This window comes from Suncus etruscus, chromosome 7, assembly GCF_024139225.1.
Source record: "Suncus etruscus isolate mSunEtr1 chromosome 7, mSunEtr1.pri.cur, whole genome shotgun sequence".
Classification (NCBI taxonomy): Eukaryota; Metazoa; Chordata; class Mammalia; order Eulipotyphla; family Soricidae; genus Suncus; species Suncus etruscus.
This window is the reverse complement of record NC_064854.1, coordinates 111,586,632-111,607,908: the sequence shown is the minus strand read 5'-3', so window position 1 is coordinate 111,607,908 and position 21,277 is coordinate 111,586,632. Positions and strand designations below refer to the sequence as shown.

General features: G+C 36.4%; 1 protein-coding gene across 1 annotated transcript in view; it reads left to right on the top strand.

The window, feature by feature from the left end:
* Nucleotides 1-257: 257 nt before the first annotated feature.
* SYNPR (synaptoporin) overlaps nt 258-21,277 on the top strand; it is a 360,846-nt gene continuing 339,826 nt past the window's right edge. The window contains exons 1-2 of the mRNA XM_049777116.1: nt 258-552; nt 657-722. Coding sequence (XP_049633073.1) covers nt 535-552; nt 657-722 — 84 coding nt within the window. The 5' untranslated portion in view covers nt 258-534. The remainder of the gene's footprint in view (nt 553-656; nt 723-21,277) is intronic.

Here is a 21,277-nt window from a genome sequence, read left to right as displayed (position 1 = left end):
TGTCACATCCCCCGCCTCCATGTAAACTGTGCATGCCTTTTTCTTACCCTGGGACCCCTTTCTTTCTCAGGCAGCGAACCAGCTTGCTTAAAAACTAGTCTGCTTCCCCCAATCCACAGTACCAAAGTTTGCCAGGAGCCGGCGGGCCCAGTTGCTAGCTGAGCGGCTACCAATGCCTGCGGTTTCCCACTTTGCCCACCCTCTCGCCCTCCCCTCTGGAGCTCGCAGCTGGCCAATTGCAGCATGCACAGGACGCCTGGGCTGCCTCCCCCTTCCCGCCTCTCCCCCTACTCCAATTCTTCCCTTGGCAGGCTACCCCTGGGCGGCTTCTGATCTCCTCCAGGGCTCGCTGGCTTTTCTGTGCGCACAGCCAGCCCACCCTGCCTTTCTCCGGTTCCCCCCTTCCCGGTGCAGCTTCCAGGCCAATCCACCCCGACTCTTGGAGAAAGCAGGAGTCCTGACCCTGAGCACCGAGCACACTAGTGTTCCTGGAACTTCATTTGCAAGGGTGCGAGGCGCAAACCAGGACGAACGATGGATCCCGTGAGTCAGGTAGAACCAGAAGCAACCTGGTTGGGACAGGGTGCTGCTGCGGGACCCTTAAGCTTTCTCCTAAGGTTTTCTCTTTCTCTTCTTTTTGCTTCTTTCATCCCAAGCTGGCCTCAGCAGGCACCTTTCAGGCGTTAAAGGAGCCCCTCGCCTTCCTGAGAACCCTGGAATTGGTGAGTTGCGGGGCGCCTTGGAGACCCACCGGAGCTGCTGCGTGATACTCAAATGAGGCGGGTCTGCTCCGATCTGGGCAATTTGCCTCCTTCAGCATCCCCGCTCTAGTGCCCAGATTCGGGGATCCCCGCTCGGAGGTGGGAGTGTGGACGTGCAGACGAGGTGTCATCTCACCTCAGTTTTTGCTAACCAACATGCATGCACAGGGACCGTGGAAAGGAATGGCGTCTCCTCGGGAGGTGGGAATGGAACAGCCACCAAGGCGTGGATTGTCACCTGGACGGTGGTGGGAGCTGCCGGGCTCCAGAGGAGGGAGGGAACCGGGACTGAGAAAGCTCAGAAAGTTGGTCAGGACTTGGACAGCTCCACGGTGGTGGTGATGCTTAGCGCTTCTTGGGAGCATCTGGGAGGTGCCCAGATGCCAGGAATGATGGGTTCTGCTCCTTCCACCTTACTTTCTAAATTCTGACCTCTCCATAGTGAGTTACTTGAGATTTCTCTGTGGATCTCCACTACCCAATACTCTTCCCAATTTCGGGCCTTCTTTGCATCATGTTGCATTTGGGCTAGAGTTTTTAGGACTCTTCTTTGTCCATTTCATGAAACAACCTGATAATTCTTCTGACATCTTTGCACTTTCACATCTTTTGTCTTTGCATGTGGGATTAGGGAAGTGAAATTGTTGTTCTGCTTAGTTCTTTTTACAAAACAAACTGACGATTCAATCTTAGGGCAACTTGTTTGTTCACAGATGAGTGAAGCCCAGAAATAGTTCCTCACTAGGCCACAGAGCAATGTGTGTTTTGGGCTTGGACTGATGGTTATTGAGAGTGAAGTCTGCAGGTCACACATTCTCTCATGCTAGGAGCTCTTGAAAGGCAGTGAATCTATCTGAACAAAAAGTTCACCCCATCATATAGCATTAATCACAGGCAATTAGACAAAACTAGGCGGGAAATTATGTAAGTGTCTGCTCTGTCCTCCCAGATTTTAGCTACAAAGGCCTGGCATTTCATTTGACTAAACAAATCTCTGGGCTATATTTACAGGGATGATCTATAGGATAATCTTAACCTGTTATATAATGCATAAATGTCAAGTGACATACATACATTTGCTGAACCTCACAGCTAGAGGTTCAAGGACCTTCAGATCTAGAGATTCTGGAATAACTCTTTTAAAACCTGCTGTCATGAAGGTCAAGTTAAACAAGTAAAAATAGTTGAATAAAATAAAATTCAAGAAACTTTCCTTTGACTTCCTCAGAATATTGTACTCACATCATTTATTCAGCTATTTCAAAAAATATTTCCCCATGGAAGTATATTTTTTCCATCAAAATAATCATTTCACTTCCACAAACTATTATCTTTCAAATTAAATTCAAAAACCTAACACAATTTTTTTATTATGATCTCATCTGTCTCGCCTTGTTGCCCAGCTGAAATATTAATTCTCATTCTCTTCAAACTCATTGTAACACTATTATGTGTTACTACTCATCACAAAATTTTCTCCAGGTATATATTTCAAACTTTGAATGCATTTGTATAAAAAAAACATAGCTGTCTGGGAATAAATGAAAATGTTGCGATTCTTGTATTTTAAGATGGATCTTTAGAAAACCATTTTGCACATTTAAGTTGTAAAACAATCCCAATTACTATCAATTCTCTCTAAAGCTTTTACATTAGTTTTTTAATATTTCTGATTATACTCTAAGAGTATATTAATATATTAAATTTTTGTCTTTTAGGCTCATATTAAATTTTTTTCTCAATAAAATTTTTTGAGCTCTCTCAAAAATTTTCTACCTGGTCTTTGTTTTCTATTAATTCATTCATTACAATGTGGATATACCATTATATTTGTTTCTTTTTTCAGCATGTGAACATGTGTGTGTGAGAGAAAAAAAATGAGAGGAAGAGTGAGAAAGACAGAGAGAAAAGATTACTACATTAAAAATATTTTACAAGGCCAAAGAGATGGTAAAGGGGATAAGAATCATACCTTGTATCCTGATTACCCCTGTTTTAAATCCCTAGCATTGTTTATGGTCCCCCTGAGCATCTTCGAAGGACACTTCTAATTTCTAAATATATGAGCCAGGAATAATTCCCTTAGCACTGAGGGATTATGTGGCCAATCCTCTAAAATTTCTCTCTTAGGCCTTTAGGGCTTCAAGAGGAGGAGATTTTGCTTATAAATCAGTTATAGTCTGTCCTTGGTGAAAAAGAACCTGATTAATGGACAAAAAGATTAAATAAAAAAGTCAGTTGATCTACATTATAAATGACTAAGGTAGAAAATGAGAACAAGAGATATAAAAGGTTAGTAACTGAGAAAGTTTAGCACACTAGAAGGGGACTTAAATTCTCTGACTCTGATGGAGAGAGAGTGACACACACATAATAGTCTCACTTATCTATGGGTTTTAAGAAAAATAAAAGACATTATTGTAATGATGCCCAGAGATGAGGGCCAGAAGGACGGCTCACAATATGAAGCTTACCTCAAAGAGAGGAAAGCGCAGTTGGAGAAAATAAATTGCTATCAACTACCAAGACCATGTTAATGAGTGAGAGAAGTAGAATACCTGTTTCGAATACAGTATGGGGGTGGGAGTAGGAGATGGGGGCATTGGTGGTGGAAATGTTGGACTGGTGAAGGGGGGTGTTCTTTTGCGACTGAAACCCAACTACAGTCTTGTTTGTAATCATTGTGGTTTAAATAAAGGTGTTATAAAATTTATTATCAATTTTAAAATTATAAAAGAGGAAGTTACTTGACATCTGTACCAACTTTTAAGTGTTTTTTTCCTCTGCTTTTATCCATTTCTGTTATCAGTGCCACTAGTTCTCTCTTATAGGCTAAATGTTCAATTGTATTGAGATTAGCTCGAGTCTCTCTCTTTCTACTATAAAATAGTACAGTTCATATACAATTATAAATGTTGAACATTCCACTGTGTTTTATTATAACCATATCTAAGTGCAATTATAAGTGATCTATCTCTTTTTTGTTTTGTTTTTATTTTTTTAATTTTGGGGGGGGGTCACATCCGGCAGTGCTCAAGGGTTACTCCTGGCTCTATGCTCAGAAATCGCCCCTGACCGGCACAGAGGAACATATGGGATGCTGGGATTCGAACCACCGTCCTTCTGCATGAAAGGCAAATGCCTTACATCTATGCTATCTCTCCAGTCCCTAAGTGATCTATCTCTTAGAACAGGAACCTATCCCAATCAAAGTTACTAATCATATACCAAAAAAAATTGTCTGACTCTATAATCTCTCTTCTAGTGTCAAAGTGCATAGTCAGTAGTAAGTGGAGAGCAAAAATGGTAAATTAATAGGAAATAATACTAAAAAGTTCCAGTTTTATTTTTTTTGGCTAGAGCAAAATAGTCTTTATGTGTATTTAAACCATAAATATTTCCCAGGATTTTATGCTGTGAAACAGGTATTTCTAAGCATATATAATAAAAAGATATTCATTTGCAATGTTACTTTTAAAATATGTAAAATCAAGTAAATAGGAACGTGGTCTAAGTCTGATTTATGCATAATAAGATATACTGTTCATAAAAATAAGTAAATAGGGGCAAGGATCTATGGTGCAGAGACAAAGCATTAATGTATGTAAACCACTATGACAATAAGCATGGTATTCAAACTATAACTATTAAACTTAAAAATGTAATTTTTAAGGCATCACATTGTTGGGGGTGGGATAGGAGGAATATGAGTCCAATAGTAGACAGCTGGGTGGTGAAATTCTAAATAGAAACATTATATGCCTAAAAATTTAGTGTAAATACCTATGTAAATAACAGTGCCAAAATAAAATAAAGAATATATAAATTACTATATATAGATATAAAGGTCAAGATCTGAAAGTAGATGGCAGAGATAAAATACTGGTGTTAAGGTGTTTGCCTTGCATACTGCATATCCTGATTTGATCCCAGGCACTTCATATGTACCAAGCAACATCACGAGTGATCTCTGAGCACAAAGAAAGGAATAAGATTTTAGCATTGTTGATATGTATGATCCAAAACCAAGAAAAGAAATTAAATATGAGTAATTAGTTCTATTAAATTTAATTGAGAAAAATGTAGTTCATTCTTATATGTGATAAAATTGACAATTAGGAAAAATAAGTTTAATTTTTTTAATTCACACAGACAAATACATTCAGTTAGATTTCAATGTAGTATACAGAGTGCAGTAAAATTTTTTCTAAAAACAAAGTAAAATATGGGTGATGTGCATGTAATTTGTACATAGAGTAAAGAATAAGTGAATTCTACTGATTGATAAATTGTTTTATTTTTTTTATTCTGGTGAACGTGATTTGAGGCGCAGCAGGGAGAAAATAAAGAGGGTAAGGTACCATTATGATAAGCAGGGATATGGCAGGCACATTACTTGTTTCATTTATGCACATGGCTTCACTTATTATTAAGACAACTCACATTTAACCTACAGTTTAACTACCTTTAAGGACAACCAATTTGAATTTATGGCATTAGAGAGAATATGTAATTTATGTGTGTGTGCTTGATTTATAAATAAAGTAGATATAAATTCTAAACAACATATAAAAGTTGAGCCTTCAGGGGGAAAATTTAGCCAGTTTCAAAGACTTTGAAGCAAATTCCCAAATCCTTAATCTCTGCATAAATGATCTAAGTCAGAGGATTTTTCACTATTTTTTTTTAGTCAGAACAGAAATTCAGAACTCAGCACTAAATGTGGTGTGGGTTATCTTATTTATTTCCTTATATAAAATAAATTTAGCAAATATAGCAAAAGTCACTTGGAAATGGTTAAAAACAAATAACAATGAATTTTCTCCAGTTCTTAGATTTACTCTGAAAAATTCAGATATTACTGAACCTGTCTGCCACAGATCTTTCTTTTATATGGGGGGAATTGAGAGAGTGGTGGGGGGCATATCTGGCAATATTCAGGGTCACACCTGGACCACTGCTAAGGGGCCACAATAGCAATATTGTAAACTGAGTAAGAATATAACAAAGTTCTGTTTCTGGGCTTTCATTTGATTCCAGTAGACTGAACATCTGAATTTTTAAAGTTAGGAAATTAAACTCAAGATTCTTTTGACTTCGGGGCCACAGTGCTAGCACAACAGTATGGTGTTTGGCTTGCATACACCTAAATCAGGACAGATGAGGGTTTGATCCTCGGCATCCCATATGATCCCCCGAGCCAGGAGTGATTTCTGAGCACAGAACCAGGTGTAACCTCTGAGTGCCACCAGGAGTGCCCCCCCCCAAAAAAAAACAAAACAAAATATTTTTTGAATGTTCAGGTTCCAAACATACTTTAATATCTTTTGTTTTATTTTCTTGACAAGTGCTATTGGAATTTGAATAAACTTATAATACTTTGACTCTGTATTTTGGATAAAATGATCACTTAACAATGTTAATTCTTTTGTTCAAGAATATAAAATACTTTCTTTCTTTAAGAATATAAAATATTTTCTTTGTTTGTTTGTTTTTTTGGGACACATCAGTTTGACGCTCAGGGGTTACTCCTGGCTATGCGCTCAGAAATCGCCCCTGGCTTAAGGGGACCTTATGGGACACTGGAGGCTTGAATCGTGGTCTGTCCTAGGATAGCGCTTGCAAGGCAGACGCCTTACCTCTAGCACCACGTCTCCAGCCCCAAATATGAAATATTTTCTCGTTTCCTGTGTCATCTATTTATTTCAATAATAGATTTTTTTTTTTTTGGTTTTTCAGGCCACACCCGTTTGATGCTCAGGGGTTACTCCTGGCTAAGTGCTCAGAAATTGCCCCTGGCTTGAGGGGACCATATGGGACACCAAGGGATCGAACCACAGTCCTTCCTTGGCTAGCGCTTGCAAGGCAGACACCTTACCTCTAGCGCCACCTCACCGGCCCCTCAATAATAGATTTTAATAAGTAACTTTTTACCTTATTTGTTAAATTAATTTATAAGTACTTATTTTTGTTGTTGTTGTTGATATCGTTTTGTTTCGTATTTTTGGGGCCACACTTAGTGTTCAGGGCTTTCTCAAGCTCTGTGCTTGAGGATAACTCCTTGTGATCATATATGATGCTGGGCTGTAACCCAGGTGAGTTACATGCAAGACAAGCTTCTAGCTCACCGAACTCTATCTCTCCGGCTCTAGAGATTCAAATCATTTTTATGCAAATTTAAATAAGATTGTATTCATGATATTTTTCCTCTTTGGATATCTATGAAATATATATTTATTCTGTAGTTTGCTACTTTACTGTATTGAATTATTGTTTCCAATAGCATTATGGTGAAGTCTCTAAGATTTTTTTCAAGTTTATTATTAGTCATTTACCAAAATCTGATATTATTTTCCATATTCCTCTCATTTATTTTTGCTAGTAAACTCAGTGTGGTCATGTAGTTCTGATCCCATATGTAGGGCTGGAGAATTTACTCTTTCACTGCTGCATCTTTGAGCAAGGCAGTGCCTTATCTTCTGTACTATATCTCTACCCTTCTACAAGATCATAGTATTTGGCAACTTTCATACTTTCCCAGTAGAAATTGGCCTGTTTCCTTTCCCTTTGTAAAAATTATGATAGCACATTCTTTTCCTTTAGACTCTTCTCAAGTTTCTGGATTTGTGTATAGAGGAATATGGGGAGATGCAAAATGAACGCATTGCTTTCTAAAAATATTTTTACAAGTGTAAGAGTATCCGAAGGCCTTTATCTCCCCCAAATATTTCTTGGATGATACAATCTCCAACATTGATGAAGTCTGGATTCTGGACTATAGAATTAACTGCTGTTATCAATTTTTCTGGTCTTTCTTATTTTTAAAATTTTGACATCCAATTTTGCTATTCCATTTTTTCTATAGATACTTGATTTTGTGCCTCTATTCTACCTTTCTTCTATGCCTCTCTTATCCTTAAATGAAGCCAGCTAATCTAAAGATACATGTGAAATATATGTCTACTTGATTTAAATAAAGACACTAATTTTTGCATGAAAAAAATTTCTGAATGCAATTCTGAACTGTCCTTTGCCAGTCAAACATTCTAATTCTTACTTAATATTAATAGCATTAATAGCATTCATAACATGATTGATAATACAGTTAAGCATGTTACTATACACGAGTACTCTACTATATTATGCTAAAATTTACCATTTTATCACTCTGATGAGAGAGCTAACAGTAGTTGTTGATACATTTGTTTTCTAGGTTCATCAAGGCACAACATTTCAGTATTTTCCATGTACCATTTCAGTGAATCTGTATGTCTCTCACATTCACACTTCATCATAAAATTTAAGAATTTTAACTAGCTCATCAAGGACAAAATTGTAGGGAATAGCAAAACCAAAAACTGAGTAGTACAAACTGATTTGCCTTAAATGCTATACATTTTTTTTTTGCTTCCTTCAATGTTCCAGGCACTTTTTATACCTTATCCTTAGACTTCAAAGGAATTTTAAAAGGTAGATTCTATCTTATTCTGAAGTGTTTAGCTCAACCACTCTAAAGCCTTTTATGGAAATGTTAAGGAGTGCTTTTAGTATGAGATGAGTTCAATATACATCCATTATTTTTATATTCAGTTTTATTTTCTGTTGATTATTAACAAGATAGAATAAGTCTAATGAAACATGAGTAGCTTTAATTTTAGAAGATATATGGAATATCTTTTTATGTTTATTTTTGGGGAAAACAAATGGAGCAATGCTTAGGATTAATTCTGGCTCTGTGTTTAGTGAACAATCCTGGCCATAGTGGTGGACCATATGTGATCCCAGGAATTAAACTCAGGTTAATTGTGTGCAAGGCAAGCACCCTAACCACTTTACTATTATCACCGAAGCTTCACGTTTAAAAGATCTTAATTTGTTAATAACTTCGTCTCATTTTTCTACTTTTAAAAAGAAATCTGTGCATGAGTCAGACAGCTTTTATTTCTAAGTATAAACAAGACAGGCAATTCTTACATACAACTTATTAAATTTTGAGAAGATTTCTATGATTGAGGATATGATGTATTTTTAAAGCTTCATGCAAGTGGATTTAACTATAAATTACCAGCCTTTCAAATAGTGACAAAAATGTTGTGCAATTGGAATATAAATAAATACATTTTATAAAAGGGCAATAATGTACGTGCTAAAAATTAAATAGAAGGTGACAGTGATAATAGTAATAATGATGAGAAAACAGAAGAAGATGTAAAGTAATACTTTGGTAATTTGGGCAATTCATCTCTCTTTTAGATTTAGGAAAGAAAAATATTAGTAGAAACTAGCAGAAAGTCTCTAAGAACATGAATACAGATATTTTTGAGTCCACATTATTGGTTTATCTTGGTTGTAGAAGAATAATTTACTCAATTATTAGAGAAATGGAAGAACTAGGAAAGAAGAAATGGAAAGAAATAGGAAGAAATAACTCAAATATGACATCAAAAATGTGATGAGTGAGTAAAGCCAAGTCTCCCATATTGAATTTAAGACAATGAATCAGGCTGATTTAATACAGTATTGCCAATGTCTGCCTTGATTACTTTTCCTGCTTGTTCTTATTCTGCATTCACTTTCTGCTTTTCAATCAATTCATTCTTTTTCTTTAATTTTATAGTTACTTTCTATATGTGTTTATAGAAATAGGATGGTTTATGAGTCTATATGCTTATGTCTTTAAGGAGAACAATGTTACATAATTTTACTAACCACCGAATTGCTAACATACCTTCAGTGGCGGGAGGAAAGCCATAAGGCATCTGCCTTGCATGCTAGCTTAGGACGGACCGCGGTTCAAATCCCCTGCGCCCCGTGTGGTCCCCCAAGCCAGGAGAGACTTCTGAGCGCATAGCCAAGAGTAACCCCTGATAGTCACTGGGTGTGGCTGAAAAAAAAACCTCAAACAAATACCTCCAGCTGCAGCTCAGTTCTATAGACTCTTTCAATACACCACCTTTACCTGCTTTTCACCTCAATTATGTGGTCAGAATTTGTTTTTTTTTTCCCCACTAAATATTGACTATTCTTTGTTGTTTTTTTGTTTATATTCTGCACAATTGATTTGTATCTCTTTCATACATTTTATTTACTATGATCCCGTCTAATTAAAGTCATATTGCAGTAAAAGGCAACATTTAATCTATTTTTATAGTTTAGTGTTCTACTGTACATATGTACATGTATATATATGTACATACACATATATCACACACATATCACTTCTTTATCCACTCATGTGTCATTGGGCACAGAGCTTATTCCAGAGAATCACTACTATGAAACACACTACAATGAACATAAGTGTGCATAAATTTTTGAATTAATATATTTGCATTCTTTGGATAGATTTCTAGGAGTGATATTGTCACATCAATGGTAGTTTTAACTTATCTGTGCTCCTGATTAAATCCTATCTCTGTGGGAATCATTTCTGAGGAGACCATATGGGATGCCAGGAAACCAACCCGAATTGGTTATATGCAAGGCAAGAGCTTTACCCTGGATTCTAATCTCTCTGGTCCAGTTTATTTTATTTTTTAAAAATTTTACTTTATGCAACATGGTTACAATAGTGCTGTTTTTTCATAATTCTTATCAACAAATTTACTTTATCACCAGAGAGCCCAAGACCCAATGCCTTTGTATAGGGCCATTTTAGTTTATTTGCTCAAAGACTTTAATCTAGCACTCCAAGAGATTGAATAATGCTTCATTTTGGACAGTTATTATCACCAGACCATATCATTGGCTTGCAAAGGTCAAATGCCCACTGTAATTTCTATTTTTTATTGTTTGAATGGAGTGTATCATGAGATTTACAATAAGCTCTCTTTTATTAATCCCTAGTTAGGCACTGGAAAGGCAATTACTTATAGTCTCTTAAGGCTGGGTGAAAGGAGTGCACATCTGGTGGAAGTTAAATTATGCCTTTTAGCATACTTCTTCCACTAAGGTAGCATATGTAATTTTTCAAGGAGAACTAAGAGATATTTGAGATTTGGTGAGTATTGTTACTGAAGTTCTCTGAGGAGAATCATTGAGTGAACTCAGACTCATTAAGTAGTCATATTTTATGACAAAATTTTATTCACTATATATGCATTTTCTAAATCTTTTCAAGATCTTTTTTATAGATGCATTGATATATACATACATATTTATTGTATGTAAGATATGCTTATAAAGAGTTCCATAAAGTTCTGAAAGTGTATACATATCAAACAAAATTATGAACATTTAAATACATTTTTCTATTTTATACATTATCAAATTAAATTTATTAAAACGTTCAGTTATGGATGTAAGAGAAATATATGACATGTGTGTGAACTGCAATTCCCTGGACTTGTTATTCTGAAGAATTTTTATGCCAAATGAAAAGACATACTCCCTGTAGTTTTAATAAATACTTACACCATCCATCTGGTGTATGATGAGACTGCCTGTCTGTGCTTTCATGCCCTTAACTTACCTAAAGTCTTTGTTTGTACCTCATAAACAGTTAGTTTTCACTCACACACAATACCTGCCTCCACCCAGAGTCCTTCCTGACCTTGAAATTCAGAAGAAGTGAGAAGGTAAAAGAGTTAGATGGCAAGTAAAACTTGTGGAAAATCACCACGTAGATCAGAGGTGGCGAACAAATTAGACACAAAGAGCCAAAATTTTAAACTGTGAGAGTCAGAGAGCCACACCACGCAGTGACCTGCCAAAACAGACAAACGCACAAGAACATATAATTTTAACAATAATCTATTCAATACATATTGCATTTTGCGACTTTGAATGAGGGCCAAAATCCTGCAGTGATGGTGAGGGTGTGCTGCGTCCTCCACACTAAGAATTCACGGCCAGATGTGACCCAACATGTGTCACACGGGTCCCCCTGCTCGCTGGCCTGTGCAGTTGTTTCTGAGAGATGGGAGACGGGAGGACGCAGCATGGGGGCGAACTGCGCACTCGGAGATCTCTCCTCAGAGGTCCCTCCTTGGAAGCAGCAGAACAAAATCCAAACTTGGCAAAGAGCCACAGTCTACAAAATAATGATAAGAGGCACAGAGCCGCTTTCATTTTGGCCAGGAGCCACCCCTGACGTAGATCATAATAATCAGGTGAAGAATGGAAACCCCGGCAAATTTTAAGGTAGAAAAAAATTAATTAGTATGGAATTGAATGGTGATTTTAATCGTGCTGGTTTCAGAGAACATACCTTAAATTCATCAATAGCCCTTGGGTGAAATTATGGGCAAGTCAACCCAGTTTGTAGAGATTTTAATGACATCAAGTTATGTTTACATGAAAAAAAAATGAATGTGTAGAAACCTTAGACAAAACTACGTATGTTCCTGTATCATCGTATGTCTTCTATAATGGTAAATAAAGTATAACATTCATAACAGAAAACTGGATAAATAAATAAAGACATTAAAATTCTTTATCAGATGAACCAATAAATACTTGTTCTCTCTGAATCTAGAAAACTTTAGCTAGGTTTCCCCAATATTTACTGTGCCTATGCAAGAAAAAAAAGAGAAGCACAAATTAACTTTATTTTTTTGGGGGGGGTCAAACCTGGCAGCGCTCAGGGGCTACTCCTGGCTTTATGCTTAGAAATTGCTCCTGGCAGGCTCAGGAGATCATACGGGATGCTGGGATTCGAACCACTGTCCTTCTGCATGCAAGGCAAACACTTTACCTCTGCGCTGTCTCTCTGGCCCCTGTTTTTTTTTCCTTTTATTTTATTTTTTATGGTTTTGTTATTGTTGTTTGTTGCTTGTTTTTGTTTTTTTTTTTCACATGGGGTTTCTTTTTCTTTCTTTCTTTCTTTCTTTCTTTCTTCTTTTCTTTCTTTTCTTTCTTTCTTCTTTCTTCTTTCTTTCTTTCTTTCTTTTTTCTTTCTTTCTTTCTTTCTTTCTTTCTTTCTTTCTTTCTTTCTTTCTTCTTTTTCTTTTCCTTCTTTCTTTCTTCTTTCTTCTTCTTCTTCTTCTTCTTCCTTCCTTCCTTCCTTCCTTCCTTCCTTCCTTCCTTCTTCCTTCCTTCCTTCCTTCCTTCCTTCCTTCTTCCTTCCTTCCTTCCTTCCTTCTTCCTTCCTTCCTTCCTTCCTTCCTCCTCCTCCTTCCTTCCTTCCTTCCTCCTTCCTTCCTTCCTTCCTTCCTTCCTTCCTTCCTTCCTTCCTTCCTTCCTTCCTTCCTTACTACTTCCTCCCTTCCTCCCTTCCTCCACCCTTCCTTCTTTCTTTCTTTCTTTCTTTCTTTCTTTCTTTTTCTTTCTTTCTTTCTTTCTTTCTTTCTTTCTTTCTTTGTTTCTTCTCTTTCTTTCTTTCTTTCTTTCTTTCTTTCTTTCTTTCTTTCTTTCTTTCTCTCTCTTTTTTTGTGTGCTTGTTTTGTTTTTATTTTCAGAACCGTGGTTATTGTGTGGTTGGTGTCTTTATTGCTGTGGTGCTTTTCGAGTTTTTATCTATCTATTTATTTATTTTAGTATTGCTATGTTTTTCTTTTTTCTTTTCTTCTCTTAAATTGATTATATATATATATATATTCTCTAGAAGGACTCCTCCCATTTTTGCTTGTTTGATTTTTGCCCCATTTTCTTTTATTTTTTTCTTGCTTTCAAATAGAACCACATAATTTGAATCATCTTGTTCCATCTCACAAACTGAGGGGAAAATAATGAAGGTACCAAGACCAGACAGTCATATGAAAATTAAGTAGAAATAAAAAAATGATCAGACTTAAACAATAGAATTGACACCCAATCTACAACATGCTAGACACAGAGGGGACCACTTATACTAGCAACCTAGGGGGTAAAGAAGGGGGATATGGGATGCATACTGGGAACAGGGATGGAGGGAGGACAGCATTGGTGGTGAGAATGCCCCTGATTCAATGTCATTATGTTCCTAAAAAGATTTTGTAATCCACTTTGGTCAAAATAAAAATTAAATAAAAAACTTTAGTAGGTAGTAGGAAAATATTTTCTATATGTTTCACGTCTTATGCATTACATTAACTGCCGCTTGAGGAAAGATTATTTTCACATTTTATAATAAATTACAAGAGTTTGTATAAGAATGTTAGTTGTTAAAATAATATCAGTTTTTGAAGCTATTTTAAAAGAGGCATTACTACATATATGCACACACATATTTATTAAAATTTTACTTTAAAGGACATATAATCCATTAGTTAAAAGAACATTTGAAATTGCTAGTTGCATTAAAGCTAATTATTTATTTAATGGTTGAGAAGCTCTGTTTTCTAGCCATAGGATGTAAATTTAAAGTGTAAATCTTGTATTTTTTCTTTTTTTAAATTATTTAAAGCCATTAATTGATTATTATTTTGGCTTACTATGTATTTAATTAGAGGTCATCATCAGTGCTGATGAGTGATGCAGCAGAGTTTGGCCAAGTGTCACAGGCTTTACTAGTTGTTGGACCTGTCACCAGGAGCCACACTCAGTCATGCAACAAAGATCATGTGGTGTCAGGAATATAGTCAGGACTTTTTACATGCAAAAATTCACTGTACCACTCTGGTCTCTGGATTTTTGGTTTTGATTTCTGAATTTATTACTGTTTCTATTTGGTAGAGAAAGAATAATTGGGTTTGACTCTCACTTTCACCAGTTATAGGCTAAACACATCAGGCACATCACTTAACCTTTCTAGTTCTTTTTTATTCCTTAGAGTAGAAATAATGATAAATTGCAGGTTTCTTAATGTGTTCATTAAACAAGACCATGACAGAGTGATAGCACACCAAGCATTCACTTCAGTATTTTCTTTTGTTCTTTTGCCTGCAATTTTTGTTTTATTGCTAGTGTATGGAAAGAATAAATTAGGAAGTTCACTAGGATATTTTTCTAATATTTTTCTTAATAATCCTCAATAATCTCTCCCCCATCTACCCTTCTTACTCTCCCTTCTTTCCTTCCTTGTTTCCTCTTCTCCTATCTCCTCCCTTCTCCTCTTCCTTTTCTTCTTAACCCTTCCTCTTCTCCTCTCCTTCCCTCTTCCTTTCCTTCTTTCCCCTCTTTTTTCTCCTCCCCTCTCCTCTCCTTTCTCCCCACTACTTCTCATTCTTCTCTCTTTTTTCACCCCATAACCTTATGCATGTACATATATTGTGTTTGCATTAAAAGAGCACGTAGGTGGGCCTGGAGAGATAGTACAGTGGCGTTTGCTTTGCAAGCAGCCAATCCAGGACCAAAGGTGGTTGGTTCGAATCCCAGTGTCCCATATGGTCCCCTGTGCCTGCCAGGAGCTATTTCTGAGCAGACAGCCAGGAGTGGCCCCTGAGCACCGCCGCGTGTGACCCAAAAACAAAACAAAAACAAAAACAAACAAAAAAAAAAGAGCAGGTAGGTTTGCCTAAATTAAAGCACAAGAGTAATTTTTGGAAAATGTATTAGCAAGGAAAGAGTAATTAGACTGAATTGGCAAGCACTAGCTTAGTACTCTAGACACAGGTTGTGTGCGTGCATCCTTGACTATAAATGTATAAAGCTGTTTTATGAAAATTATATTTCCTTGTATTAAAAAGTCATAACCATAACAAATAGTCTAAGTTCACTTGAATGACTGTAAGCTAATGAGATCCTAATATTGTTATATAGCAAGCTGTACTATTTACTGATTCCTATGTTCTATATACAATTTAATTCTTGTCTTAAATGATTTTACAAGGTCCTCTTGCTCAAAATAACAGAGCTGGTTAGTAAGTAACAAAGGCAGTATTTCAAACTGCACCATCTCTGATATCTTGCGACTCCTATCAGTGCTCTGATTCAAATATATGAAATATATTATGTTTTATATTTTGATGTTTAGATTCAGTTAATACTAAGTAATCATTTATTTTAAATTACAAGAATGGGGGCTGGAGCGATGGCATAAGTGCCATGCATGGGCTAGTGGATCGCGGTTTGATCCCCTGGCATCCCATCTGGTTCCTCAAGCCAGGAGCAATTTCTGAGTGCATAGCCAGAAGTAACCCCTGAGTGTCATCAGGTGTGGCCCCAAAACAAAAAAATTACAAGAATGGAAGCAAAATTAATAACTAAAACTTACCCCAATTATCTGTTTTTGTCTCTCTTAGACCAATGTTCTCTCTAGAACATGTATCTCACTTGTTTGTCTCAAAGCATCTTTGCTTACCAGTTTTTTTCTTGAAAAAATATGATACTTAGATTAGTTGGGTTGTCATTACCAAGTACCAAAAATTATATTGCTTAAGCTATAGAACATTATTGTCTCAATTATGAAGACAGAGGCACCAGATGGAGGTGTAGACAGAGTTAGTTCTTACCTGAATTGTGAGACAATTTGTTTCAGAGCTCATTCCTGGTTTCTGGAAGTTGAGTAAAAATTCTTGGTTATCTTTAGCTTGCCACATAAACCCACGTTATACCTCTGTATCCTTATAGTGTTCTTTTTACGAATCTGTGTCAAATTAACACTCTATTATGATTTGGATCATGATCATTTGGGGTTGAATTCACTGAAGTATATCTATAGCCCTATGGCCAATGAAGGTCACATCCTGAAGGCACAATTCATCTGATAAAAAAGTGGGTTTCTAATAATGGGTACTACTCAGTAACCTGATGTATTCTTTTATATATCCTGAGCATAGATATATGCTCTATGTCCTCTAGATAAAAATACCTTTCTTCATAATTTTGATGGTTATATTCCTCTCTGAGCAATTAACTGATACTTTGAGTAGTCTTCAAATGTAGAGTATTGTCAAAATATGAAAGTTTTGAACCTCTATTATTGTTTAGCTTGGTTTCTCTGTTCTATACTTCTATTATTTTATATAGGTATAGACATTCTATTTTAAAAAGATATTTATTTATTTATTTAATTTTTGGTTTAGATTTTACCCCTGGCACGTTCAAAGGTTACTCCTGTCTCTGTACTTAGAAATTAATCCTGGAAGGCTAGAGGAACTATGTGTGATGCTGGGGATTGAACCTGGGTCATCCATGTTCAAGGAAAACACCCTGTTTATTTATTGCCATGCTATCGCACTAGTCCCTCAAAAAGATATCTTCTTTTTTTTTTTAATAAGGTATTTAAAGCAGAGTTCAGTGGAGGTAGAGAGCACAAGGCTGGGGATCAGTGGGCCATGAGTTGTGCCCTGTGCTTGCCAGACTAGTGAACAATATAGTCAAGATGTCTAAAGGTGATCCCAAGAAACCAAAGAAGACCTTGGCTTGTGCCTTTCTTGTGCAAACTTGCAGAGAGGAACATAAAAAGAAAACCCCTGAAGTACCTGTAAGTGTTGTAGAGTTCTCCAAGAAGTGCTCTCAGAGGTGGAAGACCATGTCTGGGAAGAAGTTCATATTTGATGAGATGGCAAAGTTCTCTATGACTGCAAAATAAAAGATAATGGACCAGCCAAGGATGGCAAGAAAGACCCTAGTTCTAGTGCCTCCAAAGACCATCATTTGGATTCTTCTTGTTATATTCAGAGTGTCACCCCAAGTTCAAGTCTATGAACTGTGCATCTCCATTGTTTATTTGTTTGTTTGTTTGTTTGTTTGTTTTTTGGTGAGGATGGGGGTGGGAACGTAACACCATGGTGCTCAGGGATTACTCCTGACTCTGCTCTCAGAAGTTACTCCTGGCAGGCTCGAAGAACCATATGGGATGCCGGGAATCGAACCAAGGTCCATTCAGTGGCTGCGTGCAAGGCAAACACCCTACCACTGTTCTATCGCTCATGCCCTTGGCATCTCCATTCGGATGTATAGCAAAGCAACCTTACAACAAGGTCACCGGTGAAGCTGAAGAAGTAGAAGGATGTCACTGAAGTGGTGCCAAAGTTACTGCTAAAGTTGTCAGGAAAAAGGTAGAAGAGGAAGTCGAAGAGGAGGAGGAGAAAGAGAAAGAAGAAAATGTAGAGAAGGAGGAAGAAATAGAGGAGGAGGAGGAGGAGGAGGAGGAGGAGGAGGAGGAGGAGGAGGAAAATCTGCTCCTCAAACTCTTTATCATAAGTCATACCGTTGTCTCAAAAGTGCTTTAGGAATTGTCAGTGACTTACATGAAGTGGCCATGGGTCTCTGGAGTACCCCAAAACTGTATCAAAGCTGAACATATTTCCCAACATTTTTTAAAAGAAGAGGCATATGTTCTCACTGTGCACTTTGCTGTTGATATGACAAGGCATTTTAAAGTGTTCTCTCTGCTCTCACATTTTCTTTTCATTTGTTACATGGTGATAAGTGTATGGTGCCTGTCTAGAAATGTTAAATTCTCAACTGTACATACCTATAATTTGTAAAAAAAAATAAAATAAAATAAAATACAGCAATAACTTGGAGACCAATTTGCTGTTTGAGGTATGGGGGAGGTGGAACGATGCCTTGTGGGGTCTTGCTCAGGGAGAATGAAGCTGGAGACTGAACTCTGGGCCCTGAGTGGGCGTCCTTGAAGCTGCGGGTTGTGTATATAGTGACCTAGCTTTCTGCTGTCATTTTTAGCTATGGAAAAGGGGGGGGGCAGCTGATAGAACTATTGGGAGTTATTTGTTGTCCTGTGGGGGGGGGTAATTATCAACGTTTTTTTACAACCGACTCTGGAACTCTTTATTGTCAGCAAAGTCGAGAGCGACTATACCAATGGGAGTTCAGAACCTTCTGGACTAAACGATTTACAACATATTGCTAATTTTGTGTGTCTATTTAGAATGCAGAGATATTTTTGAAGTTAAATAAATGATATTAATTTTTTCAAACGGTAAAAAAGAAAGATATTTTAAGCAAGTTCTCTTGAAGGGAGGGAAGGTTATCCATTATTTTTCCAGGTTTATAGATGAAAATGAATTCTTGATTGAAAATATACTTCTTTATTATGCAATTAGATTTTACATTTTTATTAGCTTGTCTACAAGTTTATTTTTCTTTAGAAATATTTTAATACATAGGATGGATTTGAAGAGCTCAGCCTGCAAAATTCATGATGCTGTTTACATGAACTTTTAAATTGTTGCCTTTATCTTTCTAGGTCATTGCATTACATTGGCTCTTTGGAAATCGTTGTGATCACTGTAGAAAGGCAAATATTAAAATCCTCTTTCTTTCAGTTATTATGTAGTTTACCTATGTAAATATTAAAATGCCTAAATACTATGTGTTTTTTTTAAATAATATAATTTTATTTTAAAATATTTTTACTTTGGGGCTGGAGAGATAGCATGGAGGTAAAGCATTTGCATTGTATGCAGAAGGACAGTGGTTCAAATCCCGGCATCCCATATGGACCCCTGAGCCTGTCAGAAGTGATTTCTGAGCGTAGAGCCAGGAGTAACCCCTGAGTGCTGCCGGGTGTGACCCAAAAAAATCAAAAAAATATATTTGTATTTTATTTAATTACATAATAACTTGTGTATTATAAGTATTTTATTTAAAACTATAATGTAAATTGCCCATATTTAGTATTTTTCTGAAATATAAGGCTCATATAGGTAGGCAATGATTATATAAATTCATACAGTGCCTTCTTTAAGTTTGGTGGCACTTGGATCTTTAATGATTTGTTTAAGGAAAAGGCAAGACGGATAAAATGTCCCAAGAAATCTTGGGACATATATGACTTCTGACTATAGAATCTCTATTAGCAAAATAAAGCCAATTCAAGAGCTGCCTAATGCCAAGGGCATTTTCCTTCTTATTTGGTTCATATTTCTGGCCACTCTGCTATTAACAGAGATAACATTATGGATGCACACTGCCTCTGCCTCACCTTGGTCCCTCTGAATTAAAATAATGGTTATTAACATTCATTGTACACTCACTGAGCTCCAGTCCCTCTGCTAATTGCTTTCTACACATTATGCTACTTAATTCTAACAGCTCTATTATAGAGTATAAGGATCATTGCCCAGCCCTCCCCCACCTTTAGGCAAGAATTCAAGATTTATGGAAATGAATAATGTTTACAGGTATACACTTGATAATAAAAGAGCTAAAATTTAAACTTGGATCTTTATGCTAAAAAAAAAGAACCAGAAAATCTATTCTGTGTGTGAAGTGAAGGGACTAGGATAATGGATATTATTTGTGTGAGAGGGAAGTTACTGGAATAATGAGGCATTATGTAGAAATGCTACATAAGCATACTACATAGGCAACTATGAAATAATGATTTCATTATTGCTTAAATTATAATCCCTCAGTCATATATGCATATACATATGTAATGATAACTATGTATATAGAAGGAGGAAAAATTCTAATTTGAATAATTGAGAATTCTTATTTGAATTAAATATAAGCATTGACATTCAGAAATTATGATTCCTGTTAGAAAGACAGCCTCTCCCATGGACCTGTTAATATTGGGGAACAAACCCAATTACTCAACCAGATTACTGGTATCTTTAGGGTAAATCATTCAGTAAATAGGTTTGATTGAACCTACTTATTTGTCTTTATTGGTTATGAAAGCTTTAATGGTAGAACAAAAATTTTATATTACTTTGTAGTTTAAAAGCAAATACATTTTAAAAAGTCATTTTCTTATGAGATTACTTGACAATACAATAAAGGTATTTAGTTTTTTATTTGATATAAATAATATTACATCATGATGTATGTGGAACTGTAAAATTAAATGCCCCCTGTTTTATCTTTTTGTCAATAATTTTCTGCCATCCTTCATCTTATTTCTCTCCTGTCCTCCATTTGCCTGTGAAATTACAAACATCCTATAGCTTGTAAATGTTTTTATTTATTTATCTTGGGAGACAATCAGTTTTCTTTTCCATGCTGTATAGCCTGCTTTTGCAGAATATAGGTAACATACCCAATGCCAAGTTGCTGATAAACATTAGGGTTTGAATGCAACCAGTTCTCTCACTCAGGAATACAGACAATGGGAGTGGAATCAGGAAGAAGGTTGCCATAAGAGGTAATAAGTGACAGATGGTGTTAGTGCACTGGAACAGGAATTCCTGCCTGTAAGGGCAGCTGCTTCTCCATCCAATTTTTACTGAACAGAAGCATACACCAATTATGTTCAGGTATTTTCATTCCTCAAGTAACAGAAAGAAGGGCAAAGGTGCTAATCATGTTGGAAATCTGGGCTTCATTTTTAAAAAATCATGGGATTACAGAATAAACAAACCATGGTTGAATTCTGGATATGAACCCCATTTTCCAGCTATGTACCTTAGTATGCTAGTACTGCCTGGCACTCTCAGAGCTTTGGCTCTGTACTCTAAGAAGTGACTTTTAAATGGATAAATAAGAACATAGGTGTTCAGAAATTAATTGGAGTCAGTTTTTAAAATGATACAATTAGTGAGTCCAAAGGTTTTCTTTTCCCTCCTTTAAAATATTCAGTAGAAGAGGAGGTGGTGCTGGGAGGTGCTAATATGTTATGCCTAAAACTCTCTTACTAACAAACAGTATTGTAAGCAACAGTGCCAAAAATAGAAATACACAAAGCAACCAAAATAATGCCTGTCATAGAGGCTAGCTGGTGGGTGGGATGAAACCAGAGC